Source organism: Diabrotica virgifera, chromosome 7 (genome assembly GCF_917563875.1).
Source record: "Diabrotica virgifera virgifera chromosome 7, PGI_DIABVI_V3a".
Classification (NCBI taxonomy): Eukaryota; Metazoa; Arthropoda; class Insecta; order Coleoptera; family Chrysomelidae; genus Diabrotica; species Diabrotica virgifera.
The window spans coordinates 15,188,256-15,201,187 of NC_065449.1; the positions used below are offsets into that span (position 1 = coordinate 15,188,256).

Sequence of the window (12,932 nt, forward strand, 5' to 3'; positions counted from 1 at the left end):
GTTACTGATGTATAGTTCAGTCCGGGAATCTTTACTCGTGCGTCATCATTTAAAGCATACGAAATAAGTCGATAATTGAAATTTACTAAACGCAACAGCAAGTGACAGTAAGTGACTTGCTGTTACGTTTAGTAAATTTCAATTTCCGACTTATCATCGACTTATTTCGTATGCTTTAAATGATGACGCACGGGTAAAGATTCCCGGACTCAACTGTATGTAAGGATTAACTGGATAAGTTGTTAGAAAAACACGAATAACAATAAATACAGGATAATATATTTTCAAACATTTTTTTTAAAGCTCACTTGGAAACATTCCAGTGACCTTTACACAGCAAAATAAAAAACTATATTTAATAACATAAACCTAGCGGGTATAATAGACTCTATAGTAAAGCGTTTTGGACCTCCAAAGGGAATACGAGTTGTCGAATTTCAATAAATACACTCCCTTGCCGGGATAGGGATGGGACCCGGCATAGACTTCGTTTTGGCAATCTCTTCGGTAGACTGGCACGATCTCGTGAAGTAGAGGTTTGGAGATGCCGTTCAAGGTGACGGAACCTGATTCTAAATCGCTAGTTCGTATCGTTTCTTCGTCAAATACTTCGTCGTCATCGTCTAGTTCATCGAGATCTTCGTCGTCGCTTTCTGAGACGTGTACAGAGACTTCTTCAGTCTTGGGAGTTCCGAATTCGAAGTATACGCCGAAACCTAATAAAAAACAAAATAGATTACAAAATCTTTGAAGTGCGCTTCAAAAATATCATTACCAGTAAGTAATAATTCCTGAATAATAAACTAAAACAATTTATTATGAGTGTTCGTTATTACAAAGCAAAATAGAAGCTATTTTAAAACTAGTTTCCTTTGTCCCATTACTAAATCACTCAATCTACTTCTTCTTTTCCGATAGTCTCACTTGATCCTTGTTATGTATTTGCGCAAACTCAGTGTTAGCAACCTAGGAGTGGGGTCATTGTGCCAGGACCGTAAAATTATAGTAAATTGAAAAAAATTACAGTAGATGAGAAAAAAATTGAGTTTTTATCGGTACACAAGTAATATAAACAGAATATCAAGTATATTGTTCAAAATTGCGGTTATATAGATTTTAATTGGAAGTGTTCAGTACTTTGCAGATGTTTCTTCTTTAAGTGCCACCTCCTCGACGAAGGTTGGCGGTTGGCAATCATCATGGCTATTTTGACCTTCGAGGCAGCTGCTCTGAACAGTTGCCTTGAGCTGCAACCAAACCATTCTCTCAGGTTCTTCAACCAGGAAACGCGTCTCCTAATCTCTATTTTTCCTTGATGTATGAGTCTCAAGATGTTATATCTTTCGGCTCTCATCACAGATGTTTACATGCATTAATTAAAAGGAAAATTTGGTTTGAGAAACAGGAACGAGCGTATTAAATATTTACTTAAAAAGAACATCAGAGATGGACGTGTCAGAGCCCGAATGAAAAAACTAGGAACAAGACCGATTTTATGATCACAGACAAGAGGCAAATCTTTACCGACCCATAACCTGTTAAGCCATCTCTACAAGTTATTCACAAGAGTAATAACAAATATACCGAAAATAAAATTACATTTTTACCAACCTAGGGAAAAGGTGAGTTTTAGGAAAACTTTGGCACTAACGACCACTTCCACTGCATAAAAGGGATTATAGAAAAATCCATTGAATACAATCGACCATTGTCTTGGCTTTCGCAAAGCATTCGATACGATAGAAATTAACAACAAAATGAGAGCATTTGAGGAAAGTCGTATAGATAATCGGTATTTCAAACTGATCGAAAACATATACATATATAATACAACCATGACCGTAAGATTACACAAATATACAAAATGTATAAAAATCAAAAGGGGAATCAGACAAGAAGACACGTTATCTCCCCAACTTTTTACGTCAGTTCTGGAACATGCTTTCAAACAATTGGAATGGGACGTCAAAGGAATCAGTGTTGACAACTAAAATGCTATTCCACCAATGATTTGCGGGCGACATAGTTATGATAACAGATAACTTTTGATACTTTCCTTAATCCAGGTCACAGCAACCAAACTCAGCGTGACCCAAAGAAGAATGGAATGCTCGTTACTTGGACTGACTCTCAGACACAGGGTTAGAAACGAGGATATAAGGACAGGCGTCACAGAGCGCATAGCATGGCTGAAGTGGAACTGGAAACTGGACCGACCATGTGACAAGAATTGATGACATACAGGCAGTGGACACAAAAAATTAGTGTGGAGACCACGAGCAGACAGAAGAGGTAGAGGTAGAACACCCTCTGTATGATGGGCACACGATCAAAAGAGCTGGCGATTGGCTGCAAAAATCTTAAGGCCGACAGAACTGGAAGAAATTAGAGAAGGTCTATGTTCAACTTTGTACGCAGAATACTGGATAATGATGATAAAATTAAAGATTGATGTGTTGTATGATAGGAGCACTATATTGAAATGTAATCTGTAAATCTGTATCGTTTCGACGGCAAATGAATAACATTTTCAAATTAATTATGATTCGTTTTTTTTAATCTAGAAATATAGTTTATGGAAATTATAGTTGATTTAAAGAAGAGGGTATGGTTTGAAATCAACAAGCAAGGAAGGACACCTAATAGGAGATAAGCAGGGGAAGCTAAGTAGATGACAGGAGCATTTTCGGACTAGAAGAATTGGGTTTAAATGTCTTAAATTTATTCGAGCAATCTCCTGTCTTCCTTTGTCAGTGGAGTTTCTGGACACCCTGTACATGGTACAATTATTTTATTTTTAAATTAAATAAACGTATTAAGTACAATTCAAAGAATATTTAAAAAAAACTTCAATCCAAAATATTGAAAAGTAAGTCATTGGTGATAAATTTTGACAGGCAGCTCACAAAAAAATGGATTTTGCGGTGGACATCAGAACTCGTCACTAGATCATACGAAACAAAAAATTCAAAAAGATTTAGTTAGCTTATGAGTTTCACGAGGTAACAACGTCGAGTTTTTTATTTTTAATAATTTTTGAGTTTTTGGTATCACTCAGAAGTCAAAAAAACGAAATTTTTGGTAAAAATTTTGTGAAAATCAACAGACTTATTATTGTTGAACAAAAAATAAGCACAAAAAGAAAAATATCTCGACGTTGTTACCTCATGAAATGTCTAAAGAAAATCTATGCAAAATTTCAGATAAATCGGCCAAGCAGTTTTTCAGTTACAATGTCCACCGCATTTGAAAAAGCAGTTTTGAGAAAAATGCGTTTAAAGTTTTGACAACTGCATCTTCATCTTCTTATTTGTCTGCCAAAACGTAAAGTGATGCACATTGGAATATGTTTTTTGAATCACGGAGTAATATACAAAAGAGAAGGAAAACAGTTGTTTATACAAAACGAGTCGAAGGTAGGCAATCAATCTGAAATTTTCAGAGTATTCTTGAAAGTATGCACTTTTATTTGAAATAATATAAAAAATTAAAAATATTTCAAACCATACCCCCCCCCCCCCAAAGGAGTATTGTAAAGGATCACAGTGCATAGTAAAAAGGAGTGAAATTATAGTATGTCTACTACAAATTATAGTAAGATTGCTAACACTGGTTAACACTTTCAGCTCCGGGCCAATACAGATATTTGTCTCATATGCCACTTTTATACAGTCATTAGAAAATTGTTGAAATTTTAACACAGTAGCCGTGTCGGTGGCACCCGATTGATAACAATGTGAACACGGGAACCGTGTCGGTGGACTTGAAAGTGTTTAATGTGCGCATTGAATACAGTTAGCAATTATGCGACATATTTTCTTTGTTTCCTCTTTGATTGTGCGATTGTGCCAATAAAGAGGCGAAAGAAATCATATTTTTCCAAAGAATACATACCTATATCATAATGATCAGTGGCGAACTCCCAAAATAACCTCGACCCGTGCGGATGTGTCGGTACTCTGACGGTAACGGTTTCTCCGTGTCCTACTCTCACGACACCGTCACCTTCTCCTTGCGAGACACTTTGTTTGAAAGCGTCCACTTCTGCTCTGGTCCACATACTGGCAGTTACGATGTTCATCTCTTCCGAATCATTGTTTTGGGAGTTGGAAATCGATTTTTCGTCTGCCTGCAAAATATACTAAGTCAAAATGATTTGCTAAAAAAGTTTCAACACGGGAATTATAGGGTAAAGGAAGAAGGTATCTACAGAAATTGTTCACTTCCAACTAAGACTGATAAAATGGCAAAAAAGTCAAGCAAACTTCTGAGTTCGACCAAAACAAATTCACAACGACAATAGAAACGAAAAATATATGCATTTAGGATGCTGGAAGAAGAAAAAGTGCTGCAAATATAGAAGTTTCAGTGTAACGTACCTTGTACTTACAACCTGTTCAAAACACCTTTTAGATAAAAGAAAGCCAGAAAACATGTATGAGATTTATAGATCTAAAAAAAGCCTATAGTAGCATACAGCATACCCCTCAGTAAATTGTGCGGCCTGAAATAAAGGATAATGTTGTATGTGATATAAAACATGTCTACAATGATATATAACATGGGTATATCTGTAGATCACGCTAAACTTTTCATTTTTCTGACGGCCATGAGGATGAGGCAATTGGATCTCTGACATATGATGTCGAGGTATCGCTGAATAGGGGAAGTATAAAGGTTCGTCAGCAAAATGCAATGATAATAAAAAATATTGTGATATTATACAGGGTAGCGAGAAAGTATGGAAACACGGTGATTTCTCGGAAACCGCTCGAACGATTTTTATAAATTTTGGTGGGTAGGGGTGTCCTAATGCGGCCGATATTATAGTGGTAATTACATTGTTGTCAGATCTTCAGTTTTTCTGAAAATCTAATGAACTTTCTTATTTTAAATAGAACACCCTGTATATTTTTTGCGTTTTGAAGTCCTTAAGAAATACTGATAATTTTTCATGTTATGTTCCCTATACCTAAATGCCATAATTTCGGAGTTATTGCTAGATTTATTTAAAAAAAAATTAACAATTTATAAAAATAAATTTTTTAGGCCCAAGTAGACATTATTTTAGGTTCTTTTGATCATTGGGAACAAAAAAGGTCTTTTGTAATTTTCCTCAAAAGTTTATCGTTTCCGAGTTATAAACAATTTAAAACTGAAAAAAATCGAAAAATTACGATTTTCAAGGTTACAAAACACAAGTAAAAAAAATATTTTTAAAATTACGAAGTACCTAAATGCAAGCTCAAACCTTTTTCTATCAGATCCCTATAAGAATTTTTTCATATTTTATTCTAAAACATTGTTTTTTTTTTAATTGTTATTAAAGCTCATATGAGAGGACGGGCTATCGCGCATCATTAACAACTAAAAAATAATGTTTTAGAATGAAATAAGACCCAATCACTTATCGGCATCTGATAAAATAAGGTTTGAACTTGAATTTAGGCAATTCATAGTTTCAAAAATAATATTTTTTACTTATGTTTTTGAACCCAGAAAATCGTCATTTTTCGATTTTTTTCAGTTTTAAATTGTTTATAACTCGGAAAGGATTAACTTTTGAGGAAAATTACAAAAGACCTTTTTTGTTAACAATAACTCAAAGAACCTAAAATAATATCTACCCGGTTGAAAAAAATTAATTTAATTTTTTTTTAAATAAATGTAGCAATATCTCCGAAATTATTGCATTTAGGTATAAAGAACATAACATAAAAAATAATCAGTATTTCTTAAGGACTTCAAAACGGAAAAATTATACAGGGTGTTCCATTTAAAATAAGAAAGTTTATTATATTTCCAAAAAAAAAACGGAAGATTTGACAACAATGTAATTACCACTATAATATCGGCCGTATTAGAATACCCTTACCCACCAAAATTTATAATAATCGTTCAAGCGGTTTCCGAGAAATTACTGTGTTTCCATACTTTCTCGCTACCCTGTATATCTTTTACTAAATCAGTGCTATTGTTAGGTTTGGTCTGAAGTGAACATCAAAACATCAAAATAAATGTATTTTCAATTAAGATTGGGGTTCATTCCCATTAAAAACAGTAGATTACTGGTAAAATAGTAATGCCTATTTTTGTACTATTAAAAAATGTTTTACCTGCTCTGCAACATCAACAGCATCTTCTTTATCCGAATGAGCATCCTTATGGTTTTCTTTTTCTCTTTGTGTCGCCTGTAATTGTTGCATATACTGAATGTAGTGTTGTTCTTGTAGTTGTTTTATCAAAGAACCTTGTTTTTCAGGGTCGCCTATAACATTGACAATGAATATCGTAAAAATAATATATCAATAACAAAAAACACACTGTATGATGTAATATATGGCACATCCGGGGCGCCCAAAAATTCCGAAAGCCAAAATCCCGACGGCCAAAACACCGACACTCCAGAATCCCGACACACCAGAATCCCGACACACCAGAATCCCGACATGCAACAATCCTCGCATAAGCAAAAATCCCGACCACTACATTTTGAATATTTATTGTTTCCTTTTCAAATGCAATACCAAATCAGATTATAGAGTATTGAAATTGAAAAATTAATTACTTACTAATAAGTACGGGTACTAATTATTATGTATTTTAAAAGAAAAAATCATTAAACACTTTATTTTATAATATAAAAGCTATACTTACTGAAATGGAAGATTGTATGAAAGTAAACTTGAATTCAGGATTTGATTATAAACTGCGCGTCATAGAAAACGGGCACCTTAAAAAATTGGTAATTTTTGAGGTTGCGTATCTCCTAAACCTGTTGTCCGATTTAAGTGATTTTTCGAATATCTTATAGCCTTATTCTTTGTCAATATCCCTGTAATAATATTTTTACTAAACAGGTAAATTTTCATTGTATACCGGGTGTACGAATCAAACTGTGTTTTTTCTCAAAGTTCGTAACACCCTGTGGAATATCCTAGCATCTATAAAATACTGAAATTAAAACATAACTATACCCTCAGGTTTTCTCAACATTCTGTTTTTTGATTCATTTGCTTATGTTGGATAATACAAAAGTTAGGTACTTTAACAATTAGCCATGTTCTTTTTCAGTACAGGGTGTTTCTAAACAAGTGCGACAAACTCTAAGGGGTAATTCTGCAGTAAAAAATAATGACTGTTTACTTTATAATCGTATCTCCCCAAATGCTTCATTTGCGAGATACGGGATGTTGAATTTTTTCTTACAAACTGACGATTTATTTATTGCTTTAAAACCGGTTGAGATATGCAAATGAAATTTGACGTAGTTATTGCACATTTTTTGACAGACAATTTAGAATTTTATATTCACCATTGGCTTGCATACGGGTAATATGATCGGTCATATTACCCGTATGCACGCCAATAGTGAATATAAAATTCTTGATTGCAAGTCAAAAAATTCGCAATAACTATCTCCTAGAACCTACCAAATTTCATTTGCATATCTCAACCGGTTTTAGGGCAATAAAATAAATCGTCAGTGTGTAAAAAAAATCAACATCCCGTACCTCGTAAACGAAGCATTTGCGGACATAAGTTTATAAAGCAAACGGTCATTATTTTTTCATGCAGAGTTGTCCCTTAAAGTTTATCGCACTTATTTACAAACAACCTATACTGATGAAGAACATGACTAGTTGTTAAAGTACATAATTTTTGTATTATCCAACATAAGAGAATGAATAAAAAACAGAATGTTCAGAAAACCTGAGGCTATAGTCGGGATTTAATTTCAATATTTTATAAAGGCTAGAATATTCCACAGGGTGTTGCAAACTTTGAGAAAAAAACACAATGTGATTCCTACACCCGGTATACAATGAAAATTTACCTGTTTAGCAAAAATATTATTACAGGAATATTGACAAAGAATAAGGCTATAACATATTCAAAAAATCACTTAAATCGGAAAACAGGTTAAGGAGATACGCGACATCAAAAATGGCCCACTTTTTAGGGTGCCCGTTTTCTATGACGCGCAGTGTACATACATTATTGGACTATATATTGGCAAAAAAAAATAATTTAATTCTTATACCCATGTTAGAAATGTTATTTAGAAAATTAGTTCATATTAAATGGTAACAAAAAATAAAAAACAGATGGCCATAAACAAAAAACCAAAAATAAATGTAATTATATGTTAAAAAGGAACTTATCAAATCTGTCGGGATTCTGGCGTGTCGGTATTTTGGCCGTCGGGATTTTTGCTGTCGGGATTTTGGGGTAGACTCGGCACATCATACATTGTATGATGTGTCATATAACATGTTATCAATTAGAGTACTTGGCCCTTAAAGGACAAAAAGTTCGAAGCATAAAAATATAAAATTTGATAAGAACATTTTGTAAAAAATATTAAAATTTAAATAGACAAACCTGGATATTGTTGCTCTGCATACTTCCTAAACTGTTCATAGGTCTGTTGATTTAAAGCTAATTGGATCTGTCTCTTAATTGCCTCCTGTCTCCACATTTCCTCTTGCAGTACCTTTTCTTCTTCCAATTTCTTCAGCCTTTCTTCCTCTTCCACCTTTTGCCTTTCCTCTTCTTGATGACTGTAGCATTGTTAAGTATATATATTTTTTATTACGTGAAGAATATGAAATATAGAACAAATGATGTTGATATAATAAGTGTAAACAACAAAGCAATCAAATTTAGAAATAGTAAACTCAAAAATAATAAACATAGAATTACAGTTGAAAGATCAAATCAATCCAATATAAATTTATATACCATAGTACCAAATACCATGTTTTTAACTTCCTCGCAAATGTTGGTCAACACTGATCATTGGAACCACAGCTCATAATTCATTTTTTTTTCCTTTAAAAAAAGATGCATTTTGCTGAATCTTTTCAATCGCCATTTTCTGAATTTAATTCTATTTGTTTATAAGCCAAAAAAATTGTTAACAATTTTTAAAAAAATCCTTAGGCCTCCCAAATAATCTGATTTCAATTCTATTAAGTGCATTGGATAGGTGGAGTACTCTTTTATATGTAAAACATTGGAAAACTTCTACTTATATGGTTTCGATTTTGTTGAGCAAGATTTTAAAGATTTTCAATTTTTTTTTAAATTTAGATTTCAAAATTATTATGGGAAATCTATTAAATCGATTCTAATGAAATTTGGTCAACTATTTTATGATATAAAGATTTTCTAGGCAAATTATGAAAGTCCTAACTGCAATCCAACTGGTTGAAAAACATTGAGTAAGAAAACGCTTGGTTATAAGAAGAGTAGAAAAAAACTATGATTTTATTTCAATCAGTTTTGAACATTTTGATGCTTTTTTATTAATATTCTGGATCTAGGTACTTGAGAGGGAGTAAAAGTCAATTATTATTATTGAAGTTATTACACAATGCCACCTCTCACATTCCCCTTAAAAATCTGCCCTGGTGTATTAGTAATTACATAGTCTTCACAATAAGAAGAGTAGAAAAAAACTATGATTTTATTTTAATCAGTTTTGAACATTTTGATGCTTTTTTATTAATATTCTGGATCTAGGTACTTGAGAGGGAGTAAAAGTCAATTATTATTATTGAAGTTATTACACAATGCCACCTCTCACATTCCCCTTAAAAATCTGCCCTGGTGTATTAGTAATTACATAGTCTTCACAATAAGAAGAGTAGAAAAAAACTATGATTTTATTTTAATCAGTTTTGAACATTTTGATGCTTTTTTATTAATATTCTGGATCTAGGTACTTGAGAGGGAGTAAAAGTCAATTATTATTATTGAAGTTATTACACAATGCCACCTCTCACATTCCCCTTAAAAATCTACCCTGGTGTATTAGTAATTACATAGTCTTCACAAATGGCATAACATTATTTTTGAGCAGATTTCGTTTAAATGTAGATCACAATTTGATCAACCCTATATACAAATTATTTACTTTAATTTATAGTAGTAGTAGTATCTTTACTCAGTAGATTTTATTATGGTAAGTATTATGCACACTGTATAATGATTTAACTGGGCTAAATTTAACTAACATTCATTTTATTATCATTATCTGAGTACTTTACTTGTCTAGTTCAGTTTCCAAATGAATGAAAACACATTGACATAATCATGACTCAACTTCATTAAAAGTTTTTTTATTTAATCTTTATCATAATATGTAATTTAGATATTTTAATATATTAGCATTAAAATATAATATATTCAAATTATGCAAACCTTCAAATCATTTTAGAATTCAAAGTTCAAGTGATATGATATCAAATTAGATATAGTACAGGTTTTTAAAATGTAGGCAATTTTTATTCACGATCATGAGCATTTGAACATCAATCCCTTCTATCCATGAATAGTTTTTTTTATCAAAGCTGTTTGTTGTTATAATCAATTTGTTATGTAGCCCATTGGCTTATTCCACTTAGCTATGGCCCCCGCCTTTGTTGACAATGTTTGACAATGATCTTCCAGTTTTATCTGGGCTAGATCATTCTTTATACTCAACAGATTTTCCAGTATTGACAACTCTACAAATTTTACCATTTGTGTGACCTTATTTTTTTTATTTTCCGCTTGTTTTTATTTTTTTAACAATTAAGAATTTGTATGGAAAACTATTATCTGTTTAATTTAAAGTTTATTGATATCTATAACAATTCTGGTGTGAATCCCACATTTTTCTGCCACTTTAAGTTTACAGTACTTAAGGAGGTGTGTAAACACTGCAGTCAAAATGGTTGGTGATCATAGGAACTAACGTTTAACAATTCTTTCAGTAGATGGCAGCACATATATATATTCAAACATTTTAATAACGACGAATTTTAATTCTATTAACGACGGCGTTGTTGCCATTGCCAAGTACTAAATAGAACTTATGATCGTTACTGATCGATCGGTACAGTTCACCTTCAATCGTACTTGTATTGTATTTACAGACAAGGGTTTTTAAATCTTTACCTGGAAATCTCACTAATAGCATTGTATAACTGGACAAATTTTTATCTTTTTTTAAACAATGCTAATAGATACAAAACGTTTCATTTGGAAATATTTTATCACTTATTGTATTTAGATTATATTTGTAATATTTGTCTTCAGACGACAATTATTAATTCTTTACCTGGTCAAAAATATTTATTTTAAACTGATAAAGAAATTTGCAATTGTTTGAAATACACGTAGTAAATATATACATTGAATCACGCTTTTTGCTCTAAATTTTAAATAATCGCTTGGATTAACATGAAATTTGGCATACACATAGGTAACACCATTACACATCCCATTTTAACAGATTGTTCACAGGAAGCTAAATTTCTTGGTGTTTATCTTGATCAGGGACTCACTTGGGAACGGCACATACTGAAACTTTCCCAAAAGCTCTCAAGCCAACTCTTTTTATTTAGAAACCTATCTAAGGTTACCTCCCTTCAAACCCTTCTTACATCATATCACAGCAACTTTCACTCACGACTAACTTACGCAATCCTTTCCTGGGGACACTCTTGCCATATAGATAAGGTGTTTGGTCAGCAGAGAAAGTGTATTCGCATAATCACAGGTCAGGGTTATCGGGACGATTGTAGGCAGTCTTTCAGAAACCTGAGGATTCTCACACTACCTTCTGTGTACATTATGCAGTGCCTATTGTATGTTCATCAAAATGTAGATCTATATAAAACACAACAGCATACTTATCAGACTAGAAATCATGATGCCCTTGTACCAGACTTCAGTCGACTTGAGAGGACCAGAAATGGAACCAGATACCTAGCATTGAAATTTTATAACTGTATACCAATATCTATTAAAAGTCTTGATTTTAACCAATTTAAGAGACAAATTAAAAATTATCTTCTGATGGGTGCTTTCTACTCATTTGAGGAGTACTTCAGATCTAAATTTTGTTTTGTCCTGTAATTTAATTAGTGTTTAGTTTTTAAATTTTAGTAATAGGTTTTTTTTACTGAAGTACTGTCAACTTTTAATGTAATTTTAGACAATTTTAATTATTGCTGACCTGTAAAAGTACATTTGTACATTATTACCAATAAATACTCTACTCTACTCTAACAGGTCAACCAAGAAAAGTGATAGTGTGCCGATGTAAGATTTTGCCCTGAGGGTGAGTTTTACCCCATCTCAGGGATGAAAAATTATATGTTCAAAATAAGTCTGATAATGGATAAACTGACTAATTCTAAGCAACTTTTGTTCTATAGGATTTTTTCAGACTTATAGCCAGACAGGCCAAGACCCATCCAGGGCTATGATGCCAAAAGAAGAAGAATAGTAAAATCTAACTAACATTCCAAACAAAAAAGATATCATAGGATAAATATATAGTACTTACGCTCGCCTCTCTTGCTCCTTCTTTTCTCTCCTGTGTGCCTCTATGTACGTCGAAAATAAAGGACATTTCCTACTAAGTAATTCTACAAAACCTGCCCTAGCTTGGTCGGCCGAAAGTTGGCCCAATTTTTGCCACGCTACTCTCCTATCTCTACCCACAACATCCAAAGTCCCCAAGGGGGGCAATTTATGTACTGCATCAGCATAGGGGCCGTGAAGCACTTGCTGGGAGAACGCTACTAATTGCAATTTGTCTTCATAGCTATAGTGTACCGCTTTACCTTCTTTTTCTACGGAATAAACAAAATGTTTATGTGGAACTAAGATATGACAAATATTTAAATTTACCTTTATAAAAGTTAAAACCTAATTTATACACTTCTTTCAGGGGCAGGCCATATTCTGCTGTTTCTAGTGTGGCAGTACTTTTATTGCTTGTTGTCGTATTTCCATTTTCTAAGGCTATTTTGTTAAAATTATCAGAAATTTGGGAACTGTCACTTTCGGTAGCCATAGCGAAGTGATGACGTTTATTATTGTCTTCTTCTGTTCCTGACGGTACTATTTTTTTCATTCTGTCAAAACTGAAT

General features: G+C 32.8%; 1 protein-coding gene across 1 annotated transcript; it reads right to left on the reverse strand.

The window, feature by feature from the left end:
* Positions 1-257: 257 nt before the first annotated feature.
* On the reverse strand, positions 258-12,887 carry LOC126887947 (Golgi resident protein GCP60). The gene is made up of 6 exons (XM_050655895.1): positions 12,691-12,887; positions 12,344-12,632; positions 8,386-8,564; positions 6,117-6,268; positions 3,895-4,129; positions 258-716 (listed from the first exon to the last, which is right to left on the reverse strand). Exons 1-6 carry the CDS (start codon positions 12,854-12,856, stop codon positions 370-372), a joined length of 1,368 nt encoding a protein of 455 aa, XP_050511852.1. The 5' UTR covers positions 12,857-12,887; the 3' UTR covers positions 258-369.
* Between the last annotated feature and the right edge of the window lie 45 nt (positions 12,888-12,932).